The 21,468-nt window shown below is 31.5% G+C and overlaps 3 protein-coding genes across 7 annotated transcripts; 2 read left to right on the top strand and 1 right to left on the bottom strand.

Annotated features, from left to right (window-relative positions):
• Window positions 1-810: 810 nt before the first annotated feature.
• On the top strand, window positions 811-2,013 carry AIMP1 (aaRS-interacting multifunctional protein 1). Its single transcript, XM_067287730.1, has 2 exons — window positions 811-847; window positions 930-2,013. The coding sequence occupies exon 2, from the start codon at window positions 940-942 to the stop codon at window positions 1,849-1,851; it is 912 nt and encodes a 303-aa protein (XP_067143831.1). The 5' UTR covers window positions 811-847; window positions 930-939; the 3' UTR covers window positions 1,852-2,013.
• Window positions 2,014-4,442: 2,429 nt separating this feature from the next.
• LOC136989538 (purine nucleoside phosphorylase-like) lies at window positions 4,443-21,441 on the top strand. 5 transcript variants are annotated; one of them, XM_067287744.1, is made up of 7 exons: window positions 17,599-17,986; window positions 18,860-18,883; window positions 18,983-19,152; window positions 19,219-19,322; window positions 20,528-20,703; window positions 20,776-20,966; window positions 21,029-21,441. In XM_067287744.1, the coding sequence occupies exons 1-7, from the start codon at window positions 17,919-17,921 to the stop codon at window positions 21,232-21,234; spliced, it is 939 nt and encodes a 312-aa protein (XP_067143845.1). In that variant the 5' UTR covers window positions 17,599-17,918; the 3' UTR covers window positions 21,235-21,441. The 5 variants fall into 5 exon arrangements, with proteins under 5 accessions (XP_067143847.1, XP_067143848.1, XP_067143849.1 ...); XM_067287746.1 differs by lacking the exons at window positions 17,599-17,986; window positions 18,860-18,883 and adding an exon at window positions 4,443-4,601; XM_067287747.1 differs by lacking the exons at window positions 17,599-17,986; window positions 18,860-18,883 and adding an exon at window positions 10,332-10,478.
• Window positions 7,770-9,461, bottom strand: LOC136989551 (aspartate dehydrogenase domain-containing protein-like). The gene has a single exon (XM_067287766.1). It carries the CDS (start codon window positions 8,712-8,714, stop codon window positions 7,893-7,895), a length of 822 nt encoding a protein of 273 aa, XP_067143867.1. The 5' UTR covers window positions 8,715-9,461; the 3' UTR covers window positions 7,770-7,892.
• Window positions 21,442-21,468: the final 27 nt, after the last annotated feature.

The raw sequence follows: 21,468 nt of genomic DNA, 5'->3' as shown, positions 1-21,468 counted from the left end.
AATTCTGTGACTCGAACTTGAAAAAACATGCAGTTTACTGTACGTGCTGTACATAGCATGAAATCTATACCGTGACCTTGGAACTAAGGGCCCAATATGGCGGCTCCATAGGATACATTGGTGTCCTGTCATTGTATTTATAGACATTGCTTAAACCTCTTGTTCAAGTGCCAGGAAAATCGTGCAGGAGCTCTTGTCAGTTTTTAATGAATTCGAGTAGGCCCTCAACATGACAGTTTACCGCTCCGGAGGATTCGGGATCGAATCCGGACGGGTTGAAAAACCGCAAGAATGTTTCGGTGGTAGTCCGTCTAGAATGTATCAAACCCCGTTCCTTACCATCCGGCTGCTCCATTTCAGTTCTGACCAAACTCATAATGAATTGGCAAAAAAGGGTCTTCTTAGAGTCCACAGGGAAAGAGAGTTAAAGAAAAACAATATTTTTGCAGGAATTGGATTGATAGGACAAGGCAATGTAACACATGGGCGAGCTACCAATGGGGTGTGCCCCGCAAGGATTTGTGGGAAACGGACCAGTATTTAAATGTTACACACGTAAAGAAAACCCGTAAAAATTTACGCGCCCACATTCTTGATCAGGTGCGAACCCACTATCAGTATTCAACATCGCTGGAATACGGATTCGAATGAAAAATCTTCATAAAATTTTTCAAGATCGACTTCGGCTGTTTCTCGAATTTTTAAAAAATTAAAAAATTTAATTTAAAAAAAACCAATAAAAATTTGATAAACGAAAAAATATATATATTTTTTTAAATATTAAATTTTTTCCTCTAGAAAAGTGATAGTAGGGTGCGCTGTCGTTTGTACTCGCTGTGTGAACGTGGTTGGTATTTTTCGTCTTGTGTTAAATATTTAGTTTTACAGTAAATAAACGGAACTTACGTTAACAATTATTGTCGTTTTAGATAATAAAAAATGACGTTGGAAGAAGTTGTTGTACGTTTATCGGAGAGAGCCAAAGCTATGAATGAAATCATTGAGAGATCGTATAAAATGTTGGAGCAGATGAAAAAGAGAGTATATTCCGAGCAAGAAAAGAAACTAAAATTGGAAAATAAGCAATTACAAGATGAAGTAGAGGTATGGAAATCGAAATTAATCGATTTAGAAACTAAACATGGTTTAAAACAGATTCCATTACCTTCAAATAAAGTAGAAATTGAACCTGTACCTGTTATAACACCAGTTCAAAGCAGTAGTAATGTTCCAGTTGTTAGCCAAGTAAAAGATGAGTCACCTCCTAAACATGACAAAAATGACAAACCCAGTAAGCCAAAAAAACTAGAAAAGAAAACTCCAAAACCGAAAGCCGACGGGGATGGAGATGCACGACCGGTCGACGTCAGTCGCCTGGATTTCAGAATCGGGATCATTCAGACTGTTTCCAAACATCCGGATGCAGATTCTCTTTACGTCGAACAGATAGATTTGGGTGAAGATAAGCCGAGAACCGTCGTGTCTGGTCTGGTGAAGTTTGTGCCACTAGAAGAAATGCAAAACCGGTGGGTTGTTGTATTGTGCAATCTCAAGCCGGCCAAGATGAGAGGGATCTTGTCAGAGGCAATGGTGATGTGTGCATCTACCCCCGAAAAAGTAGAAATCCTGAATCCTCCGTCCGGCTGTGTTCCGGGAGACAGGGTATCCTTTGAGGGATATCTTGGTGAACCAGACACCTTACTGAATCCTAAAAAGAAGATATTTGAGCAAGTTGCACCTGATCTGAAAACAGACGCAAATTGTGTAGCCACTTACAAAGGAGTACCTTTTGTTGTCAAAGATAAAGGCATAATAAAAGCTTCCACTTTAGCTAATGTAAATATTAAGTAACTTTTCCCTTATTGTAAAATTATTTGTGATGTTTTAGATTCAGTCAGGTTTTAATTTGTTATGTGCATCTTATAAGATTAATATATTTTGTGTGTTCTACTAATATTTTTTTTCATTTCTAAACATTGTTAAATATTTCTTAATTTAACAATAAATGCTTATATTTAAAAGTGATTATTTCATTGATGATTAAAATATAAATGATGGCAATTACATTATAAATACTTAATTATTTTCTTTACTTATAACTTAACAAATCAAATGTATTGTTAGAATTACAGCAATTTATAGGAAATTTCCAAAAAAAAAACAATGATATACACTGATAAAAGTGAATTATACAACCAACCGAGAATGCATTGGAATAGAATGAAACTTTTACTGCAAACATAATGACTTTGATAATAAGTGATCAACATATAGCAAAGGGATAATTTCCTGTGGAACAATGGTACAATTCAAATTAACCTTTTAGTACCTTGTAGAAACTGCCTGTTACTTGCATACATATTGCAATATGGTTGTGCTTACATGCACTATGCTGTCATGTGACAGATTTGTCTACAGATATTGCAACTGCTACTCTAGATTCCCCATAGTTGTAGATGGCCAGACTGGTGTCCCATCTAGTTTCATGAATGTTCAATGGGGGACAAATTTGGGGTCAACAGGTCAAGGAAGAGTGGCAACATAACACATTCCTGGGAAACTCCAGTTGTGAACATTATCTTGCTGAAAAATGGATGTTTGTAGTCCTGTCATGAATGGCAACACTAAATACAGGATTTCCTGAATGTATTGCTGTGCCATCAATGTTCCTCATGCCAGTATATCTACATACCAGATAGCTCTTCATATCAGCATACCAACAGTTGTGGCATTGTGTACCACTTAATAGTAAAAATGGTATTGGTGCACTCAACAGTGCTCCTCCAAACTAGTTGTTCTCAAACAGAACTAAGATTTTTCACTAGAGATGATTGATGCACTGCTAGTCTGTAGCAGTCATGTTTCTCTGTCATAGCACCCTGCAAATGAAACTGACATTGTTTGGATGTTAATGGCAGGATGCATAGCAGTTGCTATATACACAAATTTGCCTTTGATAATTGTTTACCAATGGTAAGGGAAAATACAGAGTTCCGTAGCAAGACTTCCACCTGTTTCTGAATGGTATACAAAGATGCAGGTAGAGTATTCGTGTGATCATCTCTCCTAGTAGTCTGTCTGGGGCATCTAAAGCCTGCCTGCCACATATGTATGACCTCACATATCCACTTTCCAATATCACCACAGTCAGGTCAGAATGGCTCAGATAGCAGCAGTTTGGAGAAATGGACATCCTGCTTTTCTCAGCTCAGTGATACTGCCTTTTTAAACTATACCAGTTGTGAGTAATAGCTTTGTGTTTTAAGACCTCCAAACAATAGTAGGTACACTGAAAATTCTGAATACATTGAACCTTTTTATGTGATACTAGGGATAACAATTTTAAGACTGGTAGCATTACCTGGTGTGCAACTGGACCGTAACTAATTATTTACATGTCTGAGACAGTAAAACTAAGTTTTGCAGAAATTGGACAATTATCTGAGTACATAATGCACACTCATTGTAATTACTGATGACTATTTTTGTCAAAGAATACAAACAGCCTAATTTTGATGTTAGAAATTTCATAATTCATATAATTTCCTCACTTCTAATCATTAACAGATTGTTAATTTGAATCAACATAATAAATTGTCTCAAAATTGTCTGAAAAAGAATTTATAAAATAGAATCCTTGCATTGATATCATAAGAGAGTGTATTATTTTCTCAATTAATTGAAACATTTTAACTATAAAAGAATGATCCAATATATTTGAAATGACATTTTGTTTATAATCTTACAAACAGCTAATAATTTTTTTATTTACAAATTATTTTAGCTTTGTAAACAATCCACAAACGTAAGAGAATACAGAATGAAACAAAAATTCTTATAGTAATGGAATTTTAGAAGAAAAATTTAGTAATTAATGAATTTTCATTTGTTAATCTCAAAAATATAATGATTAATACAATGTTTTGAGGTTTTAAACATGTATCAGTTTAAATTTAATAATATGCACCCTGGGTTTTTAGTTTGTTAATTCAAACTGGCATCTAACCCTTTTCTCTAATACTTTAACCATTTTTTGGAAGGTACTAAGTTTATATTGATGATCCAATTGATGCAATTTAAAGTTTTATTTGCCTTTTAAATAATATGAAACATGATTGCACTTAAATATTGGAAAATTTTAATAGAAGTATTCAGATTATTTTGATCTAATTCTTATTATATTTTAAACAGAAGACTAATAATTTACAAAGATGAATTTCTACATTTCTGTAATAATTTTACAATTACGAAATTTATTTTATATTTAAAATATCCAATTATTTTATCTGAAGCCATTATGATTTGTACATTTTTTTAATATATATGTAAAAAAAGTTAAGTAATGCTTAAAGAATAATGCAAAAATGTTGCGACATTAATTTAATCAAACGATAAAGCAGAACAAATTTTAAAAAAATTCCCACTAAACAATATTATCATGCATTAACAACAATTAAATATTTTTCAGGCAATCTATCATTATGTTCACGTGACTTAGTGATAAGCAATAAAAGTGCAATTGTGTGTAATAAAAGTTTCGTTTTTGTTTCGTTTAAGAGAACTCGCCAACGTTTGAAAATGCCCAACTCAACACTAGATGGGTGAGTTATAAATTTCTTTAAATTTCTCAGTGTTTTCGTGTATTTTCCTACACTGGAAGCAATTTGTTCGTAGATAAATATTAGATTTTTGTATAATTTAAGCATGTAATAAAGGGAGATGATGTGTTGTAACGTAGTTTCCCTTTATTGTTATGTTTGAGATAAAAGACTATAAACATTTGCAGTTTGCACTTATATCACACCCCCTTTTATTGTTGTAAATAGGGGAACTACTTTATCCTCAGTAGGAAAATATATAAAAGATAAGCTCTTTGATCTTGTTTCATTAATTTCATATATACAAAACATTTTAAAAGAGAAAAATAGTTTATAATTGTAATTTTTAGTATAATCCAAATTACTAGAACGGTTCAAGATTCCATAGGTTTGTTCTAAAGCTAATACATCTATTGCATCTGGAATTTTTACTTTGGTAACGTGTAATTTTTGGGGAATTTTGGCTGAAATATGTTTAATTACCATTCGACTTATTCATTGGGCTGCGATTTGAAAAATTGTAGACGTATAAATTTCCACTGTCGTCCGTCTTTCGTTAATCTCTGGAATTAGATAGATGAAATAAGAGACCAGATATGAAAACCTTAGAGGCAGGAGGCCCAGATTAACCATATACGGACTTCTAATGCAAACCGGAAGACACATTATTTCAATTTAAAATTCTTTTCCCCTGAAAGTAATTAATAGATGATCAGCACGACTCTACTGTTAAAAGAAAAGTACGATGTACAGGTGCAAGCCACTACTAATAAATTGAGGTGGAGAGCATATATTTTAAATTAAATAAATTAAAAATTGCAGCCCGGCATTTTGACGATGTCACAATAAATAATTGCTCGTAATCTTAAGAAATCCGTGCCAAGAGATTTGAATGATTATAAATCTACAAACCAAACATATTGCTCGCTTGTTGATTCACCTTGAAAATATTCTATAGTACTTGCTACACCACCAAGACCATGCTGAAACAAATTTATTTATAAATTACTATAGCTAAAACTATAAGATCCATTATTTTTAGAATTTTATGCTAATTAAAAATCAATTGGCCAAAAACAATCCATAAATTTCCTTCAAAAAACACTAAAACTCCCTGCAATTTTTCTTTCTATCATGTGTTAACTAGAAGGAAAAACCAGATTCTTATCTGTTTACTTCAAAGGTGATATTGGATAACAGACATTGATTACATTATCTTACACCCATTGTTTAGCGTATATCGATAATCGAACCTACTGATGAAAGAGGTAATAGTGTAAGTGAAATTTCATTCGGTGCTTTCCAAAATATAAAATGGCCAATCAGATACGAATTGTTTATCAAGTGGACATTTTCAATCAATTTAAGATTCCAGATATCCAGGATCCGTGGAAGGCCATGAAGATTCACGAAATCTTAAGTGGATTCGAACCCGTATTATTTATGGAAATAGACAAATAGCTTATCACGCGGTTATGTATAGTTGTTACTTTTGAAATGTTTTGTAGAATCCTAAACTCCAGGAGTTAATCTCTCGAAATTGATTGGCGCCACAATTTAATCATTAGAGATCCGACAATACGGATCGGCTAGCATTGGCGAGGGATGAGAATCTATGCCTATGATAAATTTAGTGGATCTAGTATGAATTCGAACCCAGATCCGATGACTACTTTTGATTTGATTTCTTGATGAGAATCACAAATAAATTATGCATGGCAGCATTGAAGATTTTCTATAGAAATTCGCAATGTTGTCCATAACTGAATTCTAGAAAAGATGATTTCCAAGACTCGAAGTCATTTCAGTTAAGCAACTTTCATGGAACTCGCCTTTTCTAATCAAATTTTCATAACAAAACGAAAATAACATTATCTTCTATGATATAAATGTGCTAATTCAGCACATTTGTATCGATTGATAATTCATAATGAGCTGCAAAAGAACAATTTTTCTTTCATCTTATCCGATGAAAATTTATGAATATTGCAAAATTGTCGAAAAAAATCAAAATTGGGAGAATAAAATATTTTTTCATATAATCTGATTACTAAAATGAGTAAATATCTGAACTAATTGATTATGGTAAGAATTGAAATAAGAATTTATTTCAATTCTTACCATAATCAATTAGCCATGGCTACTCGAGAATATTAATGGCTAAGTGGAGGTCCCGGTTCGATTTCTCATGATAGCCTCCCTGCGCTTTTTTCTATTAAATCAATGGAAAGGGAAGAAATAACTGAAGAACTGATTTTAAAAAACATTAAAAATAGACGAACAATGGAATTATTACGAATTATTTGGATTATGTAATTCTGTGTACAGGATTACATAATCCAAATAATGGTGCCCACCAGTGGCCGAGTGGATAAAACCGTTGAACGGCTTTATCCACTCGGCCACTGGTTGGCACTAGAAGTTGGTCTTGGGTTCGCGCCAACATCCACTAGTCACGGAGTTTTCCAGGGTTTCTTCACGTTTGTAACACCTAAATAGGGGCCAGTTTCCCAAAAAAAAAGTCCTTTCGAGAGGCGTCTTCTCTCGGCAGATCGCCCGCCGTATATAAATAACAAATAATCCAATTCGTAATCCAAATAAATAAATAATTTTATTTTTATGGGAGTTTATGAATAAAAAGCAATCAACAATAAGAATACTTCGTGTAATATAAGGAAGGTCCATGGCTGTTATGGGCATTTTTGCAAGAAAATATGTTAAAGCATTGGAATTTCCATAATTGAATAAAAAGAGCTCCATTTTGTAAGTAATAAAAATCTTTGAATAATTTAATCTTTATAATGATTGAATTTTTGGGCCACTCTGTATAAAATTTTCTTATTTTTCCGAATCAATACGGTATAAGATATCGTGTTTCTGTATTCTGTAAACATAAACAGCTTTATGTTCATAGATTTTTTTTGTGTGAACAAATTTAAAAAAATCGCCGATAGCAATTTAAAAAACTAGTTTAAAAAGTACGTTTAGGCGTAAGAAATTTAATGTAGATAAAAGTTTGATTTCCATTGTGTTTGCTAATCTCCTATTTACCTTAGATACTATTTCGAAAGCATTAACAACAGATTATCAAAGACCAGAGATCAAATTTCTCAACCTTAAGATTTCTATATCTTGGGGCAGAACGATTTCAAATAATAATAATAATAAAAAAACCTTTTGCAACTCTATTTAATCACTTGAATAAATTACAAATTCAGAAATTTGTTTCTTTTAAAAAGGTACCAATGTACACGAATCCATGCTAAATCTCATATTCACTTGTGTTAATTTATGCTAACACAAATGGATACCCGGTCCTTTACTCGTGGCTCTATGAAGGCTTGCCAAAAATGCATTGTAAGTGGCCATACCCGTAACTGCACCGCGTGTTGCGGGATTCTTTCGTATTGTATGCACTGTAAATCGTTCCCCGTCGACGAGTGGTCCTCGAGCTTCTACTTCGACCACGTGATGCTTTTCCAACGAGGGATCTGCCACCAAACACCCCATCACCCCGTCCATACCCAAATTATGAGCGGCTATTGCGGCGGTGGCCATGGTATTAGTATTGTTGGGAGCCATTTTGCAAATCTCACGCACCGGTCCTTCGTACAATACAACAGGCCGATCGATGACCGCTTCGTTTCTTTTTTTCAGCTCCCCCGTTAATTTTATGCTAGAAGGATGCTTCCTCATTGTGATTTTGGCAAATTCTAGCATATTAGTTTCCGCTAGTTTTTGTAAATCTTCTCCTCCCCAGAGGGCACCACTGGGAACGTATACCCCGTGTTGTATGGCAGCTGTGCGAAGGCGGCTCTCTACTTCCGGATCTGCCAGAGCGGTGGGGGAGCCGATGACGTAATCGGAAACGGCTACGAAGTCACTTCCGTGTTTTGCCGTAATATCCGGATGGGCAACTTCCACTATGACGTCAGCCGGTCGGCTGTGGAAATCAGAGAGTTCTCTCAATACTAAGTTCTCGTCTACGTCTTCTAAAGCACAGGGAGTGCGATTCCATACGAAAGCGACTCGAAAATTGTTCGAATCTCTGAGGGAACGATACAAAAATCTTCCTAAATGGCCGTATCCCACTATTCCGACTCGCCTGGCCTCCATTTAAGTTTAACTTAATTTATCGATCCCACAATTCCGTACTATTCTAGAGTTATCTTGAAATGTTAGCGTGACGCAACAATAGATAACAGATGGCGCGACCTTGACTTATCGATGCCTCTGTTTATTATCGACTTTTTCGTTTCGATGACGTATTTCCTCTGTCCCTTTACAATGTTTTCTAGACAATGATATTTATTTTGGATACTTCCTGATCTCTACTAGTTACATTTAGTAATACTAACGAAATACATATTGTAAAAGGGTCCAAAAATATAATAAACTAACCAAATTAATTTCGAAATTTTGATCCTACGCCTTTAATTTAAAATCTTTGGTTCTGAGACCCTCCTCTGTAGTTACTTTTCATGATTAATTTCATGTTTCTAGCTGTAACCTCTGTATTGATTTACACAATATCTTTAATACGAACACACACAAATTGTTACAGTTATCACAGGAACATACAGGATCGATCGCTTTGTATTATGTGCATACCTTTCAAATCATTTGTATCCTATAACTTACAATTGCTATCTAAATTTACATTTCGAGCTAAACATCTTCGAATAAATAATAAACCTAAATTTTACGATATTGTTTTCACGGTTCATATCACTGTAGTGTCATTAACATCTAGCATCCATGTTTCAGTTTTTATCCTAGCCCGAACAATAAACAATGATAATTAAAATTCAGTAACACTATATAATAACCGGTATTGCTTCATAAAAACTTTTTAAAAAATCAAACAATATAACTTAGTTTTATCAGATTTCTATTTAATTGTGTATAATCAATTTTATAAAGAAATGAACTCAATTTTTTCTTATTGTAATTTATATACGACTATCTAATATGGCAGACTCACCATAACATGTACAGTATGTACTGTACATGGTTAGCAGCTTCTTTGGATGATAAAGTATTTACTATTTTATAAAACACATATCCAGGCTTCTTTGCCATCTTCAATTGTTTCCTATTCTCGAGAAATCAGAAAAATATTTATTTGTAAATTTTGGCAGTTTCCTTATTAAAGAGTAAAACTCCTTATAACATCCTTAGGTACGTACAGTACATTCATTCGAAAATTATTACTCCTTATAAGATTTTTTAAGCATAAAACAATAAATTTAAAAATTGTATTAATTAATGCCATAATCAATAGAACATTTTTTACACTCAACTATTGTACTTAATTGTACTCTCCAGTTTAAGTTAATTAAGCATTAAACCCCTAAAATTTAATTCAGAAACATTCCTTCCGATCGTTCTTTAATTATAATCAACGCTGAAAATACATTTATAAATTTAATTACTACAAATGTCTTGATTATAAACGAAGGCCGCAGCTACCTTAAAATAATTTTGCTATTTAATTTTAATTAGTTTAATTCTTTAATTCCTTTATTATATACACAAAATAAAATATTTCATTATTCCAATACAAACATTATTAAATACGAGATTTTGAAAAGGTTTTTATGGAATACAGTACATGTATAATGGGAAATAATTAAGGACTGGTAAAGTTGTGGGTCGATGACTGACGTCACTTATCAGGGAATTGTCAATTGCTGGTCACGTGTTAGGAAGGGTAAGTATTGTCATTGTTGCGTAAATGATTACGTGTTCGGAAACGTTAACACATAAACGGCGACAATTGGTAACAGTGTTATTACTCTATCGGTCGTTAGTATCATTGCGAATGGGCCAAATTTTAGTGATATGGATGGCATTTTTTATATAATAAAAATACTGATCGTAAGTACAAATTGTAATGATGTATAAGAACAATAATCACTCTCGGGAAATACAATAAATGCTTAACTGTAAGGAAAATTATATTGCACAAAACGCGAGAATTCTCACGAATGCAACAAGTTCAGGTCACAGGTAAAATGTCAGATAGAAAGGTCACCTGTTCGTAAGTTTTATGCATAATTTACTTGTTTTATACCTCAAATAATTTTTTTTTGGCATCTACATTTTTAAATTTGCATTGATTCGCTAAAATTTTAAGTACAGTTGCGAACAGCTTTAACACAATAGAAACAAGTAAACACCGTGGTAACCGGTACCCTTGTTCAGGGCCCCTAAGCTGAGCCTGAACAACTTAGGATCTTTACAAATTGCAGTCTAATTAAGCTTGATAAGGCATCAAAAGCAGGCGAGTTTCTTATTGAATATTATAATTTAACGCTTAAAGAATTTAAAATTAGTTCTTAAGTTTATTCCAGGTTTGTCTCTGGAAGGCAAATTTTAGTTTAAATTAGTTTCTTAAAAAAAATTAAAAAATTGTAGGTTTAATTAAAATTAAGATTTAATTTCTTTCTGAATAAATTAACATAATTAATAGTAATTAATTATTCTGTAAGCTGCAGATATTACTACTACAAAACTGCATTTCAAAGGGCAGATTCTGTTTTGGATTTATTTCTTAAAATTAATTTTATATTCGAATTATTCAGAAGGATTTGTATTAATAGGGTGGTCCAAAAGTTAACATCGTGAAATGCTCATGCAAATTAGGAAAGGATTTTGTAGTTTATAAGTAATAAAGTATTTGAATAAAGGCAGCAATTTTGTCTTTACAATGGTTAACAGAGTTTTGGATCATTCTTCATATTAATTTAACTTTATTAAACCCTTTTCTAAATTTATTCTTGACATTTTTTTTATTTTTACTTTTAATTAATTAATTTTATATGCTATCTACTAGGAAGTTGTTAGACTTGCACTGTCAGAATTTACAATGGAATTATTGTATTTTAATAAAGTGAACAACTTGTATATTTTACAAAATTTTCCTTAAAAATACTTATTATATGTGTACAGATGAAATTACAACATATTAGTATATGCTTCAAACAATGAAAAAATATTGCAAATGGAAAGCCTTCTTACATCAAGATTTGTAGAATATTTCAATACAAATATTATTTTGAAAACTTGTTCTTTAAATTCATATATTTACTTGTTTTATTCAAAATTTTCAGACAATAGAACTTTATCAAATTACTATAATATTGGAAATAAAAGTTTTGTATGAACCATCCCCCCCTCTTCATGATTTCTTGAATACTGACAGTCTCCTAATCCAAAAAAGTCCTTCAAGTTTCCTCTCCATTCTTCTCTATTCAATATATTAGTATTATATAATCCCTTTTGATAATCTGACCTGTTTTGATTTGGATCTTCCTCTTCTCTTTGCCTCCCACTCCATACAGTATGAAAAACAAATCATTATCTGGCCCTAAATATCAGTTTTTTCCCTCATATTTTGAAAACTTTTACTGTTTGTTATTTAATTTAGATAGTAAGAAAATTATTTATTATTTCTTTCTGAATTTTGGTTGGTCTTATATGTTTGAAAGCTTATTTCTTCATTATCTCAAGAGATCATTCACTGATGTAAATGTAGATTCAATTACTGCTTATTTGCAAAACCTTTTAAACATAGACTTCACAATTTTCTCAACTGATAGATTTATTATTATTAAATATAATGAAAATATTTGCTGTAATAAAATATAGTGGCAAAAACTTAAGTATTGTATTATGACACAGACACACATTATAGTAGATATATAATGTTTGAAGCTTGCTGTTACAAAACAACAAAAAATTTATCTTAAAATAGATAAATTTAGATAAGAAATAGTGATAAAATTTTATAAAATTATTGCATGTAATTATTCAGATACAAATAAAGATTTAATTTCACTGTAGTTGAGATTATTCTAGTATTTTTCAAGTAGCAATTGCACTTAACCAGGAAATTACTATTAAAGACTAGCTTGACTGTAATAGTAGTTTCCTGGAGTTCGAAAATATTGGAAAATCATTGAATATTTCACAATAAATAAAACAAATTTCTATCATATCAATTAACAAATGAATACAATTTACTACATAATTCCTTTGTGAAGATTTTGCTTTGTTAAGATAATTTATAATTAGAAAGAAACAAAATTCTCAATTTATATTCCATTATCTTTTCTATAATGGTAAAAGTCAATTTATCATAAAAAATTTTTAGAGATTTATTTTTTGATAAATTAATGGAAGATAAGAGATAAAGAATTCCTTGGTAACTAAGCTATAATTTAGTTTTGAAGAATAAACCACAGCCTCAAATAACAATATATTTTCAAATTTAACACTTTCAGCCTAGTTAAAGGATTCCTGTTGTATCTAGATTCAAAAGATATAAATTTTGTTGCTGTACTGTACAGCCAACAGCACTGAAAAGAAATGGTATGACTAGCAATGCATAAAGACAAAATCTGACATCTATAGCAAAAAGTAAAAAGCTTCCTGATACATATACTACATATATATGTGCTTTATATACATATGTCATATTTTTGCAGTCGTAGTGTACTCTCGAGTATATCAACACAATTTATGATGTGTGTAGGAAAGAGTAAAAAAACAAAAAGGACAGACACAAATATGACCTTTCAGTTTGGACTCTACACTAAAACTGACTTTTATTCTCATCAAACCTTCATTACAGAGAGAAAAGAACAAGATTACTGGATAATACAAAATATACATAATATATATTTTATATTATTTGTATTATTATTGACTTAATGAATAAATTAAACAATAAAACTGGTACTTTGATCATTTGGTGCTTATTGCTGGGGTCACATTAACCATACCACCACCAGTGACTAGCACCCATTTTTTTAGAACTTCAGCAATGAGAGTCAAGTATGCCAATCTATCTTTCATACTTGAATATAATGTTTTGAGTTTTCATAATTGTAACTAGACTGACTTTGAACATTGATGACAAAAGTATTGTAATCAATTAATGCTCTGTAATATTATACAGTTTTTATGCCTTTTTATTATTGTATTTCAAACTGCATAACAATTTACATATGATAGTTTTTAAATATAAATGCTAGAATGTCATAATCTGATAAGCACTCTCCTTCCAGTTTAATAATTATATAATGTATAAATAGCAAATAATTTATGAAAATCACTTTTATAGTATATAACATTTTTTACTTTCATTATATCATTTATGCATATTCCAGATTTACATAAATAAGAGAATATTTTTTTCTACATACAGCAGAAACTAATTATTGTAATTACCTTGGAACTTGCCTATATTCATATAATAAATGACTGATAACAAATGTTTCTGGTTTTATTGACTATGACTTTAAAAGGCTACCCTAAGTTGACATAACTTTGGCCCAAAACTCTGTCATTTTTTAATATTTTGAGCAAATTTTGACACTATTTGATTAATATTGTGGCAATATATGTTTCCTATTGAGCATGAAGTAGGGGATACATACATTTAAGTAAGTTGGTTAAGTTTTTCATGTTTTTAGTCTAAAAAATTATTGAAAGTATGAGACAAAGTTACCATGCTGTGAGGTAACTTTGTCCCTGACACTATATTTCATTGATTTGAGTGTAATATATCCTTGAGTTAATGTTAGTCTTATACAAATTAACATGTATATACTGTATATTATTAATACATCAGATTGTTGATCTCGGGAACAGAAAATTGATTCCATTTTGAAATCTTTTTGGAGAATTTATTTTACCAGGTATCTTCTCATTTGTATGGAATACAATCCTATTTTACAGGCTTCTCCAACACTTTGAGCCTTTTTTTCATTAATAACTGGTCCTTCTTTGGAGATGCAAAATACAAACTGTAGCTACAGGTTGTTCAACTTGCACATTGAAAAATAAACACTTTTGTAAACAAGCTTTCATAAGTAACGGTAGAAAATTAACATTATTAGAAAATAACTAAATATAATATGTTTATATAACAAAAATGCCTTTGAAGAACATTACACTCAAACCTGTTTTTGTGCGGTCTTTTTTTGTGCGATTTTTTATACGTGCAATGTGTTTTGTGCAATTATTTTTGTGCAGTATACCAATTTGATTGAAATTCATATACCGCACACAAAAAATCACACAAAACAAATCGCACAAAAATAGACCGCACAAAAAGAGGTTTGAGTGTATTTGCATTATTATGATAAAGGAGCTAAGAAACTAAGTTGGACTAATGTTACTCCAGATCTTGGGCCAAAGTTACCACAAGGTTTAAAGTAGTCAATAGAAAATACATAATAAATTTAATTCTAAACATTAATTACTTCTATATGTATGCAAGTCTAAAAAAATGTACTTATCAAAACAAAAACTCAGAAGTTGTAGGAAGTATGTATTCACTAATGAAAACAGCTGTTTACATCAGAGGTACTGTATGCCTTGGCAAAAGCTTGAACTACATAACCATTTGGCACATCTAACTAGTACTTTCATCTACTTTTTTCATGTCAAAATTCACTGAATTATGTAACATTGGAAATGAACATTTTCTGTTTTTGGGTCAAAGTTACCCTAACTTAAATTACATCAAAACTATTAAAAATGATATAACTTGATTGTATATCAGTTGTAATTATTAATTACAATAATCATAAATCAACCAGTATATAATTGAAGCAAGAAATGCCAGCAATTTAAGTCATTGTATTGCATGTAAATAACAATTAATGCAATTACTTCTTGATGTTTAAAACACTGGTTACAATTGAAAAAGATTATGCATAAGCAAGCTTAGATATGCCATTTACCTGATGATGATAACTATAACTGAAACTGACTATAATAAGCGGCTTCTAATATACTATTACACAGAAACTTTACTTTTACTTTCAACTATTTTTCAGAGAAAATACGTAACACTTGTATATAATGTCACTACAGTTTAGCTGATGATATTGTATTTGATATGTTTTGTAAGAACAATAAATAATTCATCAATAAACACCTTGAGATGCTGGGAAGCATTTATTTGCTATACACAAATGTTTTCAGCCTAATGTATAGCATCAAATAAATGCTTCTCAGCAGCCCAAGGTGTTTATTGAATTATTCTTTCTGCTGAATATTGGTAGTTGAACAATAAATAATTATTACCTTAAAAAATTTTATAGAAAGCTCAAGCATTTTCAGGCTTTATGCTTCAGAAGGCAACAAGAAAAAATTATTTTGCTAACTCCTCATGAAGATAAGCATCTGAAAGTGCTTGTGTTTTTTAAAAGCTTTCTTTCAGAATAAAAGTAATTTGAATTGGAATTGTCTGATGGGCTTCTTCCACAAAAACATCAGTAAATAATAGAAATAGCTTTGTTTTTTCAATTAAATTTCAATTACATTCAGTTCAGTAATTTCATTTATTTTTACTAAATAAAATTTAAAATAAGCCATAGAATTAGACATACAAAAAAATTTTTGAATACTTTAGGATGTACAGAATATACATTAATAAAATAGAGATTAAAAAATCATTAATTTTAGGGTTATGGAATCAACTAATTGATTTTAAAATTTAATCTCCGATTTCTGACATTAATTTATCATATCCGAAGGGTTGGGGGGCCTGTTTCAGATTCAAAAAAGATGAATTAGATTAGCATGGCTAAAATTTTGCATCTACTTGTGTTACGCACTGAAATTTTCAACCATATTTTCAAAATTCCATCTGCAGTCAGAACTTCAAAATTCTCTTTACTCCAAGAAAAAAAAATATGATGGATTTCAATAGCTGTCAACCATCAATGTAGTAGCAGAATTTATTGTATTCTGTATGCATGATTCCATATAAGATACAATATTTGCAATGGAAATCAAATTTCATATTTTAATTCATAATAGTATAAACTCTGTTTGGACACGATTGAACCACAACACAGCATTTGCTGTGTTGTGGTTCAATCATGCCAAATTACACAGAGAAGAAACAAATCTTTGAATAGAGGGAAAAGACTAAGGAACAATTAAATTTTATTAGTTATATTTCTAAAAAGGGAATGGAAAAAAAGTGGATATGCATTTAATGTAGTTACACTCCATTATTTTATGCGAGTGATAAAAAATAGTGATTATATTTTAAATAATCAAATGATTTATTTTTTAATATTTTTTATCATAAATATTTGATTTTATATCAGTTAAATTGTTAAGCAATTAAAATTTTCATGCCCTAATTTAGAATCCATTTTCAAATTCAATCAGAATTGTCATAATTATTCATTTGAGATCAAATTTGAACAAGAAATGTGTGATATGGGCAGAAATGTGTACAGTATTTTCTTGACTGCTATTTTAATTTTTATATACATTTAAATATATATAGCCTAATAAGGGTAGATGAATAAATAACCAGCTGGGACAAGCAGCTATGATATTGCTTTTGGCTGGTTATTTATTGATCCACTCTTTATATAGAAATATATATTATATATTATATCTATTTACATAATCAAGTATACTTACCTAAAACACAAACTACATATTCTGTTTATAAGTGTAGCAGTATTTATAAATTAGTATACGTAAAAATTATTTATGAATATGCCTTGTGATCTGGCAAAGCCAAAAGAATTTTTGGTAAACATTTAAACCATTTTATTGACTATTTTAATTAAGAGCAAAGTTTGAAATTAATTAAACATTTTTGCGTCACAGATGTAGCTAAAACGTCATGTTTCTCTGTTACGTATACTGTACATCCTACAATTTTGTATTTGCTGTCTTCCTAACGTTGATGAGGTTTTCCTGTATACAAAAAATCATCCATCATGCCAAATAATTATTAAAATACGACGAAATACGCAAGATTCTTATCGAATTGGGTCGCGTTCCATGAATTTTTACGTCGCCATTCATATTCACTCTTGTAAAATTTTAACCAATCACGTAACGGCATTTTTAAATATTCAAAAATCCGTGACGTATGTGTGAGATCACAATAAAATCTCGTTTACAGCAAGAGATTATTTTTTTAAAAAACGAACACAAAATGGCGCGTATGATCGAAACATTTATCTAAGCGTTTCGTCCTTGAACATGGTTCTCGACTTACGCCACTGACCTTGCTTTAGTATTACTGTTTATTTATAAAATTAAAAGGAATTTTGACATTAATAATAATAAAAATCGAGGAGGATACGTGATCGTTTGCACGTCCTACGTCACTAACGCCAAGCTATTTGACCAATGAGTGAGTCGTCGTCTCCGGGGTGGAGACTAATGACGTCTCCTCCATCTTTGCAGCTGATTTTCCGATCAGGTTTTTACAAGTGTGCCTCATCTAAAAAAATGTTTACTGTTTTTTAACTATCGACGATAAACATGAGTATGATCGAACGTACGCGCGGCATGTCCATCGATGCCGATTTGGCTGATTTAATAACCGATGGGTAAGAAATAATATTTTTTTGAGTTTTTTGAAAAATTACGCCTCTTTTTCAAGGACGGAATGCCTGCAGTTTTGAGTATTTTTTTAACCTTAAATTTCTATTATAATTATTTATCAACTATTTACTTTTTTTGCCATTTTTTTTTCGTTAAAAACAAATTTTAATCGAAATTTACTATCACGTGTTCTACAGTTTTGAATTTAAATTTCTATTGCCCGGCAACATGTTTGTTTTTAAAGCCTGCCCTCTAGACTTGACGTCACAAAATTTCGTATAATAATTATAATTATTTAAAAAGTAACGACGTCGCTAATTATTATTATTTCAGAATTAATTTTCTTCGGTTAATAATGATAAAATTAAAAAATCAGGGTTATTAAATTTTTAATATTCTTTAAAAGATTAATTAAAAGGATGGAGATTAAAGAATATTGCGTCATTACCCGATTACGTAATTTAACGCAAAATTTATTTCAAAATAAATTTTACGAGGAAAAAACTTACTCTAATATTAAACGTAATTAATTCGGTTAAGATCGCGATAATTAATTTAGCGGATGGGACACGAATTATTTCGAAAAAGAAATTAGTTTAATGGGAAAACGTAATGCTCGTGTGGGTACGTAGACGATGACGTCACGCGCCGCCATCCCTGCGAGAATAATTCGATTATCATCTCAAATTATCGATCGTTTAACCGTGTTAACTTAATAGCGATTGCAATTAATACGCGCGCGAGCGAAGCGAATTATGTAAATGAGCCGGATGCTGCGCGTCATGTGACCGGCGTCGCCGTGGCGATAAGATGGTTGCGGGAAGCAATGCAATGCTTGCATTATGGTTCAGTAAATAAATATTGTAATGTTCCTTCAGGTCTGTGCGTACGGATGGCAGCAAGTAAGTGGAAATTTTGGATGAAATTTTGGTGTTTTGTGGAGAAAAATCTTTAATTAATTAAATTAGTTAATGTTCTGATTGTGATCAATCACTTTTCAGATATTCTTATGAAGAAATTGAATCAATAACTAATTTCCTGTTGGGCAAGACCGAGCAGAGACCGGATGTCGGCATTATATGCGGGAGTGGTATGGGCGGCTTGGCCGACATACTAGAAAACAAGGAGTCTTTCATGTATAAGGACATACCAAACTTTCCGGTCAGTACCGGTGAGTATGCCTTCTAGTATCTGTAATTAAATATACCCTATGAGAGCTTACATTGATGATCTTTAGTGGCCGGACACAAGGGGAGGTTGGTCTTCGGAACCCTATGCGGAGTGCCGATGGTCTGCATGCAGGGTAGATTTCATGTCTATGAAGGTTATTCCTTGTGGAAGGTGCGTATTTATTGTGGTAAATTAAGTCAGAAGTGAATGGATTTACTTTATTTAATTAAATGACTGTGTCGATAGTGCTGAAGGTCATTTATTATTGATAATTCTTGAAAATACCACGAGAACAGTTGACTCGGGAAGCTAAAAACTGTAATAAAAGCAACGTGATCAATCGAAATCTTTGGCATACAAACACACAAACACGCAGATCTTTGGCATACAAACAGAGCTAAATGAAGTTACTCCACAAATACTTTAATGGTCTGTCTAATTATACCATTACATTAATGAGGGAAGCAATGCTAAAGTACTACTAATTATCATAACAGTATAATTACTCCATTAAAGCACGTCTCGGTTATAGGATAAAAACAAATAAAATTCCTCATTTAGAACACAATACAAAAATTAGTATTGTACTGTTGAATGTGTATTTTTTTTTGCATGTTCGACCGAAATCTGATTTGTATTCAAATTGCAAAATTTCCAGGCTATGTTTATGCAAAATTTTAATCAATTAAATTATGGAATTTGGCCTAAAAGTGTACCATTATACCACCACGTTGTATCGAGATCAAATTAAGTATCATTTCTAAATTTGGAAATCAATTTTACTCTAAAACGAGAATATTTATTCAAGTTTCTGGCTTCTCGAGCAATTATTTACACATTCTTTATACTGTTCAGTTGAGCATTTCTTAAAGCAAATTTACCAAAAGTAAAAATTTAACTTAAAACTTATTTGCTTTTATATTCACTATCAAGAGTTAATCTTTGTAATAATTATTATTTGAAAACACCTTACCATGTGGCAGTCTCTCAGATACACCTGAGCAAACTTATTTGCAGAGTTTGTTTGGAAAGAAAATTGGTTCTATAAATGAGCTTACCGGTAGACTGAATGGGGAGATTGATTAATTCTCTTGGGATTTCTGCATGTGAAAGTTAATTTTCAAAGGCATTTTGCAAAGGAAGAACTGTGATATTCTTTCAATATGGCATCAGTGCAATCTAACTGCTATTTTACAAGTTTTGTCAATTTTATCACTTTTTAAAATGTGTACATGAACAATTTAACTTTACCTCAAAAATTGTGAAAGGATTAAAGCTTAAAAAATTAGTAATTAGTTTTTTTTTGTTTCAATGTTTTGTAATTTTAGAAAATAATAGACTAACAATAACTAAGTTGAATTATGCAAATATAATAGTGTGCAATGCCAGTCCGAGTTATGAAATTAATTGGAGTCAAGACATTGATTGTCACAAATGCCGCCGGCGGTTTAAATCCCAACTTCAGAGCGGGTGATATAATGTTGATTAAGGACCATATCAACTTTCCGGGTTTTGCTGGTGATAACCCATTAAGAGGAAAGAATGATGAGAGGTATTTGATCAAGTGATTATACAATTGCCTTTCTAATAATCTTCTTACACCTTTTTTTTTTTCTTTTGGCAGATGGGGACCACGTTTTCCTCCGATGAGTAACTCCTATGATCTTAAACTGCGTAATCTAGCCAAGGAAATCGGCAAAGAATTGAATCTCGACCAGTACATCAAAGACGGAGTGTACGCCATGGTTGGAGGACCATCATACGAAACGGTTTCTGAAATAAGGGCCCTACGTACACTCGGAGCTGATGCAGTGGGTAAGTAAAAAGTGTCTTACGCTTAACAAGATTGACGTAGCATAAACATAGACATATTATAGGTATGAGCACCGCACACGAAGTGATTGCAGCCCGTCACTGCGGCCTCAGAGTGTTTGGCATGTCACTGATAACAAACGTGTGCATTGATGAATATGACTCCACTCAGACGGCAAATCACGAAGAGGTGCTGGAAACAAGTGCCAAACGCAAAAGTGATATGGAGAAACTTGTCAGCAGACTTGTAGCAAGAATTAACACTGTATAACTACTTCAAAGTACCTGCCAAAAGCATAATTTATAACCAACAAGCAGATTTAAGCTGTAAAACTGCTTGATGTATCATTCCTTGTGTAAGAGATTTTAATAGAACTGAAGCACAAGCTTAATTATTCCATACACATTGTATTAAATGAATTGTCAAATGAAAAACTATATTGTAATAATGTTAATAAAAGAAAATGTGTACATGCAACATTTAACTGTCAAAAACCTTATTTTA

The sequence above is a fragment of the Centruroides vittatus genome, unplaced genomic scaffold, assembly GCF_030686945.1.
Source record: "Centruroides vittatus isolate TY-2023 unplaced genomic scaffold, ASM3068694v2 scaffold_654, whole genome shotgun sequence".
Lineage (NCBI taxonomy): Eukaryota > Metazoa > Arthropoda > Arachnida > Scorpiones > Buthidae > Centruroides > Centruroides vittatus.
Note: the sequence above shows the minus strand (reverse complement) of the source record. Positions and strands in the feature narration are given on the sequence as shown.

Bases quoted from the DNA above. Each gene is read 5' to 3' on its own strand.
- LOC136989538 (XM_067287744.1), top strand. From the start codon at position 17,919: ATGAGTATGATCGAACGTACGCGCGGCATGTCCATCGATGCCGATTTG. The intron at 20,704-20,775 runs GTATTTGATCAA...TTCTTTTGGCAG, and splicing joins AGAGGAAAGAATGATGAGAG to ATGGGGACCACGTTTTCCTC. The intron at 20,967-21,028 runs GTAAGTAAAAAG...GACATATTATAG, and splicing joins ACTCGGAGCTGATGCAGTGG to GTATGAGCACCGCACACGAA.
- LOC136989551 (XM_067287766.1), bottom strand. From the start codon at position 8,714: ATGGAGGCCAGGCGAGTCGGAATAGTGGGATACGGCCATTTAGGAAGA.
- AIMP1 (XM_067287730.1), top strand. From the start codon at position 940: ATGACGTTGGAAGAAGTTGTTGTACGTTTATCGGAGAGAGCCAAAGCT.